Raw genomic sequence first — 14368 nt, 5'->3', positions numbered from 1 at the left:
CCTAGTTTGCTCGAGTTACAAAAAAGCTGAATTTTACTTCTGCAAAAGTCACGAGACGCCCATTCTGAAATAAAGTGTTCGTCAAAAGCTGCATTCACAAAGCAAAAACTGACGTGCTATCATCATTCTGTCGGACGTGGCCAAGGTCGAAAAAGAACATTTTGTCAGCCCTTAACTTGGCATCCGCGGAAATCAATTGGAAGCAGTGAGAACATTATTGTACATTTGTTGCAAACCTAGGAAGCTCCTGGTTGCATTCGGAAAGGACAATGGTCCTTAAGAAAAGTGACCTAATGGAAGATTTGAAATGTGGGTGACATGTCACTTGTCACTCTCAGCCAATGGGACGTCGAAGATTTCTGAAAACTTTCCTTTGCGTAGTTTAGTTAGCGTAGAAAGGTATAAAAAGTCATGCCCTTAGGGATGGGCTGGCTGCTGCTTTCTGACTTTCCGATGAGGGTGAAGTGCTGTCGGACATTGCGTGGAGCACGTAAGAATCCTCAAAGAACTTTACTTTAATTTCTATCTATTTAGCTCAGTTAGGGACTTAGGTTTTAGAAATGCTTAACTTTAAATACTTAATTTAACTTTGATTCAATTGCTTAAATTGTATTTTTCTCACGTTTCTTTACAATCATGCTTGCTTTAATGCTAATAAATTTCTTTTATAAAACTATCAATTGAAATACCATAATTTAGTAAATAAAATCTTACTTTTGACAAACAAGCTGGTCTTGATTATTCAGAAGTGTAGGTTACTATTAGCTAGATCACGTCGCCAATGGTGGTCGTTTAAATAGTTAAGATTTGTTATAATGACAATATTCTTTCCGCTAATGTATAATATTGTATATAGTTTGTAAATTAGGTGTATATAGATTGAATCCGACCACCTGATTCAGTAGGCCCAAAAATATGTCAGGTTTATAAATGGGTCCATAATTTAGTATAGAATTTTGTTTTTAGGTTATGAAGTTGGGTAGCGTTGTTTATGATATATTTTCTATATCAATATACTGCACTAACGTTGACCTACCAGGTAAGTCTAGGTCTTCTAATGATCTTTTTAACAGTTCATTAAAGATTGAAGGACTTTCTGTATAGCCCTGTGGGATTCTTGACCATCCGAGGGTCTTACCTTGGAATCTGAAAGCAAAGATTTCATAACTGTCTGGATGTAAGGGAACAGTAAAGAATGCATTGCAAAGATCAATGACTGTATACCATTCAGCATCATGTGGAATCTGATATAGAATTACTGCTGGATTTGGAACCACAGGACAACATGGAATGACAATTTGATTAACCTTTCTCAAATCTTGTACGATTCTAAATGTTCCATTAGACTTTTTAACTCCCATAATTGGTGAATTACAAGGACTACTCTCCATTTCTTTTAATACACCCTGTTTGATTAATTTTTCAATTATAGGTGTAATACCTTCAATTGTTTCTGTTTTCATTTTATACTGTGGAATGTTAGGAAATTCTATTCCCTGTTTCAATGTAATTTTTACTGGATCTACATTTTTCATTAGACCCATCTCGTTCCCAGTAAAATCCCATATTTCAGATTTCACTGTTTCCTTGAGTTCTTCAGGTAAATCCTTTTCTTCAAATGCAGGAAACAATTTTGTTTCTTCTGCTTCCATCATCATCATTGTCATTCTGTATAAACCATCTTCCTCCATTGTTTGTAACTCAACTCCATCAGGAGAACAATATATTCTGCAATTCATTTTACATAGGATGTCTCTGCCCAATAGATTCACTGGACTACTATTACAAACCACAAATCTGTGTTTGTCTCTGTAATTTCCAATTTCAACTGGAACTGGATCAGTTAAGTCAGTTTTAATTTGCTGATTACTTACTCCGACAACTTGGATGGTATCCCCAGAGAGAGGTAGGTTTTCAATTTCCACTGATCTAACAGTAGAACGGGTAGCACCAGTGTCCACTAGAAAAGTGATGTCTACATCATTAACTTTCCCGTTTACAAAAGGACCAGACTGGTCAACCTCAAGAGTGGCTCCAACAACACACTCTTCCTCCTCTCTCGGGCACCGTCAGCAATAATCATCAGAATCGCTGTCTTGACTTTCTTTAGACATACTTCTAGCAAAAGAGGGAGGAGTCTGTGGCATTTTACATATACAACATTGTTGCACATATATACCTGACGAAAGTAAGAATATTGAAATGTATATCAAGAATATTACACAAATGCATTCAGAGATAATTCCTTTAGAAGAAGATGATTTTACAGGAAAACTTGGACAACTCTGGTCACAGAGAGGATACATGACATCAGCAGGATCACCAATTAAAAATGCTGTTTTCATTAGGAGATTAATTGAAGCAATACAATTGCCGAAAGAAATCGCCATTGTTAAGTGTGCAGCGCACACTAGAGGAATTGATTATATTTCCAAGGGCAATGCCTTCGCAGATGAAACAGCTAAATACTGCGCAAGAAAAAATTATTCATACAATCGGGAAAGGAGTAAAGAAACTGATTCAAATTCATTAATGCTAACAACAGTTGTAGAAACATGGCATGAGATTAGAGATTTACAAAATGAAGCAGAAGATGAAGAAAAAGACTTGTGGTTAAGATCAGATTGTAGACCACGTGAAGAAGATGGAGTGTGGGTTTACAAAGATGGCAGAGTAGTCTTACCAAATTGCTTGATTGCTGACATGGCCAGATTATATCATGGTCCAGCACATCTAGGAAGAGATTCTATGGTTAGACTTTTCAGAGAAACATGGTTCAATACTAAGTTCAGAACTATTGCAGAATCTTTTTGTCAAAGGTGTTTGTCATGCCAACAAATGAATCCAAACAGAAAATCAGTGGTGGGGACAGGAATAATTGGTCGAGAGGGTGGTCCCTTTACCAGGTTACAAATGGATTTCATTGAAATGCCCTTACACAATTGTTTGAAATATGTGCTTGTAATTGTTTGCTTATTTTCAAGATGGGTAGAGGCTTTCCCTACACGACATTGTGATTCAATTACAGTAGCAAAACTAATGCTCAGAGAAATCATCCCAAGGTACGGTTTTCCAGTCACTATTGAGAGTGATGGAGGAAGCCACTTTGATAACAAACTGATGAAGTTAATTTGCGAAGCTTTGAGCATTGAGCAGAAAATACACTGTGCATACAGACCAGAGGCATCAGGGGTGGTTGAACAAATTAATGGAACAATTAAAAACAGAATTGGAAAAATGTGTCTTGAAACAGGTGTAAAGTGGACTGATGCTCTTCCACTTGTTTTGATGTCATTAAGAAGTACACCAGATAAAAAGACAGGTTTGAGTCCTCATGAAATTTTTATGGGAAGAGTTATGAGGCAAGCTTTTGTACCTGTAGGTAAACTGTTGAGCATAAATGACAGTGCTATTTTGGATTACTGTAAAAGGTTATCTGATATGGTAACTTCTGTGTCTAATCAGGTGGGAACTGAAGCACAATCAAATGAAAAGGTTTTGACACATGATCTGAGACCTGGCGATTGGGTCAGAACGAAAGTACATCGGAGAAGGAATTGTCTAGCTCCTAGATGGCAGAAGCCTAGGCAGATAATTTTGATCACTACTAATGCTGTAAAGTGCAGAGGATTGAAACGCTGGATTCATCCTAGTCATACAATTCCAGTACCAACTCCTGAGAGTTCTGATGTTGAAAGTGATACCACAGATGATTCTGATTCTGAAGCAGAAGGCGAAACAGAAGGTGAAATAAATCCAGATTCTGAAGATCGACAAGAAAGTCGACATCTGGAAACTGTGCCAGTGAATGGAAATTTGACAAGAAAAGACTTGGAAATCATTGAAATAGATTCTGAAGGTGAAGAGAATCTGTTAAAGGGAAAGATAACTGAGGATTCGGTTGTCTCTATCGAAGACAAAGAAGCAGAACAAAAAGAAGTTTCAGACCAGGAGAGTATCGAAAGGCAGAGAACAAACTCTGAAGTAAGGAACAGAAATCCGAAATCTGGGAAGTTGGGGGTAATTGAAGAAGAGGAGGAAGACGAATTACCGAGTACCAGTGATGGAAAACAAAGTGAAGTTCCTGAAGGAGTGAAATTGCCGAATAGAGAAGTTCCTGAGTCAATTGAAATTTCAGACTACGAAACTGAAGAAAGTGACGTGGATGGTGAAAGTGAAAACAGAAAGAAAAGGACTTGGAAGTCAGAATCAAATAATTCTGAACCAAAGAAGAAGTACGTGAGAAAAGCAGACTACTGACCTGGTGGAAGATTGAGAGTCAGATTGATCAAGAAACCAAAAGAACAAGTCGAAGAAATCAGTAGTCAAAAGAGTCCTGGAAAAGAAGCTGGAGTTGGAAGGAAAATTGAAGTGGTGTCGAGAAAAGGAAAAAGAATAGTAAGACCAAACCAAAAATACAAGTCTCCTGAGTGGACTTATTTAGTAATTCCACCTGTTATTGACATATATGGTAGTAGTGAAGAAGAAGACGAAGTCCAAGAAATTAGTGACAATGATTGAAGTACAGAAATATTAAATTGGCAAGAGGCTGAAGAAAATTTGTTAGTTGACACAAGGTCGAAGAAAAACTGTTTAGTTGAAGAAAACTTATGTATGACATAAGGTCGAAGAAATCTTGTTTAAGGTTTTAAAAAAAAAAAAAAAAATATATTTTAAAAGGAGGGTGTAAATATAAATTTAGATTTTAAAAATTTTGTTTTATTTTGAGGCTAAACTAACCAAAAATGCCTTATGTTAAGGAGAGCACTTCAAAGTGTTCTGTTTTTAAGAGATGCTGTAAGATGACTCTGGTGTGTCTGCTCATTTTGATTCTGCTCTGGTTGGTTTTAGCTGTGATTATCCCTTTGGAGATGAACAGAGAATTACACAAAGTTAACATAACAAGCAAAGCTCTGGTTAGCCAAACTAAACATAGTGCGTCTGCAAAAGTTATTGATCATCAGCCTAACATTCATCAAGATAAATCAATTAGTGATTTTTCAAGTAATACATTCACAAAGCTATTGAGTGAATATGTTAAGGTAATGGATGCAAAAGACTGCTACGTCTGCGTTAAGTTACCTGCTTCTGTTTCTGAGGGAGTAACATATAATATGCTTCCTCTCACTTATGGTGTAACATGTAGTGTGTTAACTAGCTTATTTTATCAAACTGGACGCTTAGAATATTACTATTCAGATTTTGACGAGATTTTTGCAAATATTAAGATTGAAAACGCTTTAAATAAGCATAAGAAAGCAAAACAAATGAGAGAATTTTTCCTAGTTACTAACGAACTCACTTATGAGTATGCTTATAAAAATAATCTAACTTGTAAATTAAGTGCTGAAGGAAAGAAATTTTTGAATATGGTTGAGGAGAGAAGAGCAATTTATAAGAGGAATGAATTAGTCAAGCAGACTAAGTCTAGATTCTGGCAGAAAGAGGATGAAAAGTTAAATGGCAAAATGCTTGAAAATATTGCAATTCACATAGACAAACCAGTTAGTGGAAAGCTTTGCATTAGGAGAGATAACACACTTTTTGATAATTACTTTGTAGGTGCAAGTAACTGTGAAGATACTTATCAGATTTTGGGAGGTTGGGGATTCAAAGGTGGAAAGGATCCAATCTTTCCTGGGATTTATTTTGTTTGTGGTGACAAAGCCTACTACAACCTTCCAGACCACTGGTATGGAACTTGTTATGTGGGAATTGTTTTTCCTAAAGTGTTTCATGTTGACAGAGATTCAGAAGGATTATTTAAAATTCATAATTATGTAAATAGAGTTAAAAGAGAAACTTTTACTGAAGTTCTGGGAGATATTTTTCAAGCAGTAATACCTTTTGTTGGTATAACCTTAAATGCAGGGAGAATCAGAAAATTGTCCACTATAGTTGATAGATTATCAACTGACACAGCTGATGGGTTTCAATTAGTGAATGTTGAAGTTATTGCAATTAGATCCATGGTAATTCAAGACCGCCTTGCTTTAGACATACTTCTAGCAAAAGAGGGAGGAGTCTGTGGCATTTTACATATACAACATTGTTGCACATATATACCTGACGAAAGTAAGAATATTGAAATGTATATCAAGAATATTACACAAATGCATTCAGAGATAATTCCTTTAGAAGAAGATGATTTTACAGGGAAACTTTCAAAAAGGTTCCAAGCAATTAAAAACTGGTTTCACGATATTGGAAGTTCAATTCTTGGCAAGATTCTGGCACCTTTGTTTATAATAGTATTCATTTTTATTTTGACCAAAATAGGTTGTTTGTTACATAAAAGAAAGAAGCAGTTGAAAGAAAAGAAAAGAATCTATAAATTTAGAAAAGAAGAAGAAAGGGAGATCGAATTACAGGAGTTACATAGAGAGCGTTATGCTAATTCCAAAGATTATGCAGAAACAGACTTTTAGGATTACTGATACAAATGAATTTGAATCGATTTCTCGGAAGTTTAAATTACCATAATTTTGGGTGCTGGTGTGGTGATTTGTTAATCACCAGATGAGGGAGTTGATGGAGCGAGATAGAAAACAAAATTTTGTTTAAACTCGTGAAGTCACATTTCCATAACATGAATAATAATATTAATGATTTGTGATATGTCGTGCTAATACAACTTAGATTAAACTTTACACATGGGGGGACTAACATGTGTGCTCATAAACGTGCATAATTGTTGCATCTTTTTGTTCGTGCAAAATAATAAAATAATTTATTGTTTTCGTTTTTGTCACTACTAACTGCTGCAAACTTAAAAGAAGCATGTGCTTGTTTTGCTTTTCCTTGTCTGTGTGATGTCATTTCTACTATTCTAGGTGCACATAAGTCTCATGGATTAATGAAGACTGGTAGATATAAACGCTGCTTTATTTGTTTGCATTTGCTAGGTAACATTTGATTAATCGGGTGGGTTAATTAATTAGTAAATCCTGGGGTGGATACAGAATCTACATTATTTCTTACATTAATACTTTTCTTGTGTTTGTTTTATACTAGAAAGCATAAGTTGCCTGCTTTTGGGCCTAGTTTGCTCGAGTTACAAAAAAGCTGAATTTTACTTCTGCAAAAGTCACGAGACGCCCATTCTGAAATAAAGTGTTCGTCAAAAGCTGCATTCACAAAGCAAAAACTGACGTGCTATCATCATTCTGTCGGACGTGGCCAAGGTCGAAAAAGAACATTTTGTCAGCCCTTAACTTGGCATCCGCGGAAATCAATTGGAAGCAGTGAGAACATTATTGTACATTTGTTGCAAACCTAGGAAGCTCCTGGTTGCATTCGGAAAGGACAATGGTCCTTAAGAAAAGTGACCTAATGGAAGATTTGAAATGTGGGTGACATGTCACTTGTCACTCTCAGCCAATGGGACGTCGAAGATTTCTGAAAACTTTCCTTTGCGTAGTTTAGTTAGCGTAGAAAGGTATAAAAAGTCATGCCCTTAGGGATGGGCTGGCTGCTGCTTTCTGACTTTCCGATGAGGGTGAAGTGCTGTCGGACATTGCGTGGAGCACGTAAGAATCCTCAAAGAACTTTACTTTAATTTCTATCTATTTAGCTCAGTTAGGGACTTAGGTTTTAGAAATGCTTAACTTTAAATACTTAATTTAACTTTGATTCAATTGCTTAAATTGTATTTTTCTCACGTTTCTTTACAATCATGCTTGCTTTAATGCTAATAAATTTCTTTTATAAAACTATCAATTGAAATACCATAATTTAGTAAATAAAATCTTACTTTTGACAAACAAGCTGGTCTTGATTATTCAGAAGTGTAGGTTACTATTAGCTAGATCACGTCGCCAATGGTGGTCGTTTAAATAGTTAAGATTTGTTATAATGACAATATTCTTTCCGCTAATGTATAATATTGTATATAGTTTGTAAATTAGGTGTATATAGATTTAATCCGACCACCTGATTCAGTAGGCCCAAAAATATGTCAGGTTTATAAATGGGTCCATAATTTAGTATAGAATTTTGTTTTTAGGTTATGAAGTTGGGTAGCGTTGTTTATGATATATTTTCTATAGGCCGCTGGATCACGCCCGAGGCATAAAGAGCCTTATGAGCCAGTGTCAACGCCTTGAAAACTATCCGCTTACGGATAGGCAGCCAATGAAGCGACTGCAAAAGGCTGGACACTCTGGCTCGCCTGTGAAGGCAGAAAATAGCCCGAGCAGCCGAGTTCTGCACCACCTGAAGGCGCTGTAAAAGATACTCCGGTAGGCCCAGATATAGGACGTTGGAATAATCCAATCTGGAGCCAATTAAGGCCTGCACGGTGATCCTCCTGTGCTCTTCTGAAAGCAAAGGAAGAAACTTCCGGAGCATCTTGAGGAGGCCAAAACATGTTCCCGTAAGACCGAGAATCTGAGATCTCATCGTCAGACCATTGTCGATCTTGATTCCCAGATTTTTTGCCTGCTGGGAGGAATGTGCAGGAGGAAACATATTAATAAGCCACCATGCCTGCCAATCAGGATCAGAAGTACAACCGAAGAAGAGTACCTCGGACTTGCCTGAGTTACATTTGAGGCTGTTCAGCTGGAACCATTTGAAAACAGCCCCAAGGCACTCACGAATACTCTCTCCGTCAAAATCCTCTCCTTTCCCACACGTAAAGAGGAGCTGGGTATCGTCGGCATAGGATACGATCTGGGCCCCCAGAGACGCCGCCAGTGCCGCCAATGGAGTCATAAAGATGTTAAAAAGAGTCGGGCTCAGCACAGAGCCCTGCGGGACTCCGACTCCCAAAGGCGGCATCATGGCAGAGCTTGGCGAGGCCCAGACCGTTTGTCGACGGCCCGCTAAGAAAGATCTAAACCAGCTGAGCACCGTCCCCCTCAGACCGATCTCATGAAGTCTGACGAGGAGACCCTCGTGGGGGACGGTGTCAAAGGCCGCCGACAAATCAAGCATGACAAGCATAGCTTTGCCTCCAGAATCCAGTACCTCCTTAATGGCTTCAGACACCTCCAAAAGCGCCGTCTCGGTGCTTAGATTGGGGCGGAAGCCCGATTGAGTGGGATGAAGCAGATCGTTGGTCTCTAAAAAGCCAGAGAGCACGGTATGCACGTGCTTCTCCACGATCTTGGCCAGCGCAGGCAGAAGAGAAATAGGCCTATAATTGGCCAACGCCTTGGTCTAGGCCAGGCTTCTTGAGGAGGGGGATCACCATCGCCTGTTTCCAAGCCAGCGGGACCACCCCCTCACACAAAGAGAGATTCAGGAGTGGATTAGCCAAAGGATTTACAACCGCCGCCATTTTCGCCAGGAATTTGGCAGGGCATGGGTCAAGAGGCGACCCAGATTTAAGATTAGCCATAAGTGCCAATGACGATGCAGCTGAAATAGGCAGAAAAACGGCCAAGATGGACTCCAAGGGAGCCGATGGAACTGGTCCATCCACGAAGCTGGGGCACGCTTCAACCATCCTTGAGGGGAAGGAGTCCTGAATCAACTTTATCTTAGCCGTGAAAAAGTTGGCCAGAGCAGAGACCCACGACTCGGTGGGCGCGCCCTGGTTTAAATTAGACCGAGGGGTTGTAAACTCCCTCACAATGGAGAAGATCTCCTTGCAGGAATTGGAGGCAGCCTCTATCCTCCTGGCAAAATAACCCTTTTTCTCAAGGAGGATATCACGATGGTATGTTTTAATCGTGGACCTATAAGCAAGCCTGGCCGCCGGATCGTAATGTGAGCGCCACGCCCTCTCAGCCACCTTGCACTGCCGGCGAGAAGCTGACAGTGCTTCCGTAAACCAAGGGGCAGAAACCTGCTTCGATGTTGCTCGGGGTGTCCTCACAGGGGCTAGATCATTTAGCCTGTCCGTCAGCCACGCCTGCAGAGACTCTAGGTCCCGATCCAAGTCACCCGAAAGGGGGCAGGGATGATCAAGAGAAGCCTGAGCTAGCATCTCTGGGGTCACCCGATAGAAGGCCCTCGATCCTAGTCCCTGCTGTCTGAGGATAGTACTAGAGGGTTTCTCAGAGCCTGGCGCATAGAATTTGGCCAATCTGTGGTCAGACCAAAGCACCGGTAGAAGTTCTAACCCCTCTAAGGGGAGCGTAGAGAAAACCTGATCTAGGGTATGGCCCCTCTCATGTGTTGGACCGGAGAGGTAAGGGACAAGGCCGAGGGGGGCCGTATTATCGATCAATTTAATCACCTCAGGGTCCTCTCCCTCATCCATATGAAAGTTGAAATCTCCAGCCAACACACAGTGCTCAGTTCTCAAGGCCAGCATCGAGATAGCTGACTGCAGCTCTTCTAACTCATTATTTTTTACGGGCTTGGTCTTTTAAATCGGCATCTTGTAGGGTGTTTTTTTAAATTTCTCTGGTCTGATTTTTTCCTTTTTATATTACATAATATTTTTCGGGTGTCTTAGACATATTTCAAAATGCAAAACATTTCTACATCTCCGTTTTTTCTTGCCATCACCTGGTGAAACCAATTGTGCAATATTCCACATGGGAAAAAGTATTTATTAACTAATTAAAGGTTTGTGGTTCCAATATTTCTTCTGGAAATAAAACCTCTATGCATATACATTGCTTAAGAGCAGAGGACCAAAGACACATTTGAGAATTTCTCTGATTTATCAGTTGATTACCCGGATTCAACATTATCCACTTTAAAATAATTTGATATTGCTTTAAAAAAGCTGGACATACATATTTTGCCTAGATTATGCACTATGCTGGTGCATTTTCATGTTTGCATAATGCAATAAGGTAGAGATGAAGCCGGAGAAGATTATGCTACTGCCCTAGGAAATGTTGCTTCATGTTGGCATTTGGTGACTATGTTGAAGAAAGGATTAGGGATAATTTTGTGTTGAAGTACAATATTCAGAAGATCAGAGAATAACTCTGGTTTAAAGATGATCCCAAGTTGAATGAAGTTATTATCCAGATAGCTAAATGGACAGAGCATTGTATGGCCTGCTGTGAAGGAATAATGGATTGATAAAGATAGTGTAGCTTCTGTAAAATACGTTTCCATAAACTGAAAGTTACCCAAAATCTGTCAATATGTCGAGAAATAAAGTTACCTGGTACTCCCAGTCATGTGGCCAACAGCAAGTGATGTCCTCAACAAGAGTGTTTACAAAGCCTGTCGCAAAAGGGGATGATTTGCTCAGTGCTGCAAAAGTGTTTCCGGAAGAGAAAATGGATTAAATCTCATCTGAGGGTCAAGATGTTGTACTTCAGGTTGTCAATGATGACAATTGTATTTCCAAAGTTCCCTATGAAAATCCATCCAATGCGGTTTCCTCAGATGGTAAGATTGTAAACATGATTTGGACTCTGGGGAACGCCTTTCTTTGATTTCTGGCATTATTTTTCTTGTTTATTCAAAGGCAAAGTGCTATAACATAAACCTGATGTTTTTCCGTTTATCCATGATGGTAAGCCCATTGACTTGATAAGGTATTTGGAAGCTAAAATAGAGTTTAAAACGGACCAAACTATGAACAATGTGTGTGCTAGTCAAAAGTGATCCTGTCCTTAATTGGCCTCTTCAAAAGTTATTAGGCATCTATCGTGATCCTAATCCCACTCCTCAATTTTCAGTACACAACGTTAATTCCCAAGTTCTGTACCCTAGCATGCTACTTAGATGTTTTCCAGATGCTTCCTCTGATAAAGCGGGTTGTGTTATGGGTTATATGCACCCCATCTGTTTAAAGCCTAATGCTGTTTTTGTTACTAGGAATGTAAGAAACATATCTATTTCTCTGCAAGAACAGTTCAAGAACAGCCTTATAAGATGGTTGTGGAAGACTGTTTCCTTTTATCTATCATAATTGAGATGATTTCTCTACTTTCTGAGGTAAAATATTTTAATACTTTGAAGTTAACGTCTTCTTGCAATCAGGGTAAGTTGACAGAAGATTCAAAGACCTTCACTTCTTTCATTAATCCTTTTGGAAGTTTCAGGTTCTACCGTAAGTAGTTTGGTCTGTGTTCCACCTCTGCAGTGTTCTTAAGGTTGATGACAAATGTATTATTTCCTATGCCTAAAGTAAATTTTTTCCAAGATGACATGCTTATCTTTAGTGATACTCTTAAAAATCACATGAATTCTGTAAATAGGTGCTTGAAGTCTTCAACAAATAAGGGCTTTACATTGAAAGTGAACAAATGCTAATTTTGTTGAGAGGAATTAACCTATTAGGTGATGTGATTTCAAAGAATGGCGTCCGTTCCAAAGACAACCAGTTGACAGCATCATACATTTGTTTTCACCCAATAAAAAGAAAGAGGTTCATGTGTTTTTTGAGAATGGCAGAATTTTATTTCAGGTTTATTCAGGATTTTGCTTGTACTTCCAATACCATCAGAAACGTTTTTTGGAAAGGAGCTTCCTTCCATCTTCTGAGGTATTATCAAGGAATTTACCTGGATAATGAGGTTGCAAGAGAGAACTGTCGTGAGGGAAGAATATATGTTTGATGGTACGAATAACAAGCAAACAAATAGGGCACAAAGACTGGGGCTGCCCTCAGTTCTGTTATGTTTGTTTAATATTTTTTGTAAGGTACTTGAGCAATAGCCAATATATAATTGGTGCTTGTATCCGATTGTTTTCAGAACTGGTTATCACAGCAGGAGGCGAGAACATTCCTCCAGTTCTTATTGAAAACGCTCTGAAAAAGGAGGTGCCCATCATCAGTAACGCAATGCTTATTGGTGACAAGAGGAGGTTCTTGTCGATGCTGGTAACTCTGAAGGTAAGAAGGCAGAGATTGCTCATGCTCAGCAATGAAGGTAAAAAGGAACCCTTGACCATATGTATCACCATGAAGGTAGGCACTGAGAGCTCACTTATGCTGATCAATCAGAAAGAAAATATGGAGAAGTTGTCTCTTCTGATCACTCTGAAGATTGGAAATTGTGCATGCTGATCCTTGTAAAGATAAAATGGAAAATACCTAAAATGTCACATGAGATAGATATATTATCCATTCAGATCACTCTAAAGGTAGGAGATGAAAGGTATCTGTGCAGATCTCTTAAACTTGGAAGGGGTTTTGGCCATGCGGATTATTATGGAGGAAATGGAAAAGTCGTATGTTTGATTATGTAAGTGGATGAAAGAGATTACCCATGCTGAATGCTGTGAAGTTTTGGAGAATAGATTGTCTATGATGATCATTCAAAAATTATAAGGTAGAGCACATCTGTGCTGATAAGTCTTAACGTGAAATGGAAGAGCGTGTTCATTATAAAGGGAGGGGTAGTGGTTGTGTCAATGCTGATTACTCCAAGTAGAAGGGCAGATCTTGTTCATGCTCATCACTTACAGAGTAAAGGTATAGAATTTATATGGCAGTTTGTCCATGCTGATCAATCCTAGAATAAGATGGATAGCTTGTTCATGCTGATAATTATGAAGGAAGAATGAGGAAACAATTCCATATTATTTGTATGATAAACAACGTTTTATTGTTTTCACACACAAAATCAGCCATATATTGCAATGCATAAAACATAGGTACATACAAAAGGTAAGACTTTCCCGATGGACGAATCTGGCAGGATACAGAATAGTATAGGTAAACATTTCCATAACTCTAAATCAATCCCCCCAGCCACTTCCCCCACACCCTATGATATTTCTTAGGACAACTGCATACTTCATACAAGGTTTTCTCTTGCGTGGCGCACAAGTCAACCCCGCTCCACCATCGTCTCACACTCGGAGAATCCGGACATATCCAGGAGGCAGCTATGTCCCTTTTAGCCACAGCCAGTGCAGTTGTGACAAACAGTTTTTCATTCCTGGACCCGTCCAGCCCGTCCGTAATCCCCAAAAGTGCGTGTCGTGGATCATGGGGGACCACCCAACCCAGCACCTCCGTTAGCTCTTCTTCAATGTCACCCCCTAACTGCGTCAATTTGGGACAAGTCCACACCATGTGGAAGAAGTCGGCGGGATCATGTGCGCACCTGGTGCATGCAGGGGAGGGGCGGAGTCCAGCCCGATGAAGGCGGGCTGGGGTCAGGTAGGCAGCATGCAAGTAGTATAGCTGGACCAAGCATAGTCTAGCGGAAGCCGTGATAGTCCTAGGGGCCATCAGGGCATCACACCAATCCACCTCGTCGAGAGTTCCCACCCACTGCTCCCATTGGTGTCGGAGTCGGTCGAGCGTGGTCGTGGTATTATTAAGTAGTGTGCCATAGATACGGGAGACTCCCCCTTCCCCAAATCCCCAAGCATGACCTGCGCCTCAGACGGGTTGTGTTCATGGGTCCGGGTGCCCTGAGAGAGGTGTACATGGAGGGCATTACGCAGCTGCAAATATTTGTAGAATTAGGACTGGTGAAGGGAATACCGGGTC

At 39.6% G+C, this 14368-nt stretch overlaps 1 protein-coding gene across 1 annotated transcript in view; it reads left to right on the top strand.

The window, feature by feature from the left end:
• Window positions 1-14368, top strand: part of LOC144817690 (long-chain-fatty-acid--CoA ligase ACSBG2-like) — a 721416-nt gene that overhangs the window by 592755 nt on the left and 114293 nt on the right. Inside the window, exon 11 of the mRNA XM_078674437.1 lies at window positions 12618-12757. Within this exon, the coding sequence (XP_078530563.1) occupies window positions 12618-12757 (140 nt within the window). The remainder of the gene's footprint in view (window positions 1-12617; window positions 12758-14368) is intronic.

Source organism: Lissotriton helveticus, chromosome 2_1, assembly GCF_964261635.1.
Source record: "Lissotriton helveticus chromosome 2_1, aLisHel1.1, whole genome shotgun sequence".
Taxonomy (NCBI): Eukaryota; Metazoa; Chordata; class Amphibia; order Caudata; family Salamandridae; genus Lissotriton; species Lissotriton helveticus.
The sequence above is the reverse complement of the archived record's forward strand: the minus strand, read 5'-3'. Positions and strand labels throughout refer to the sequence as shown.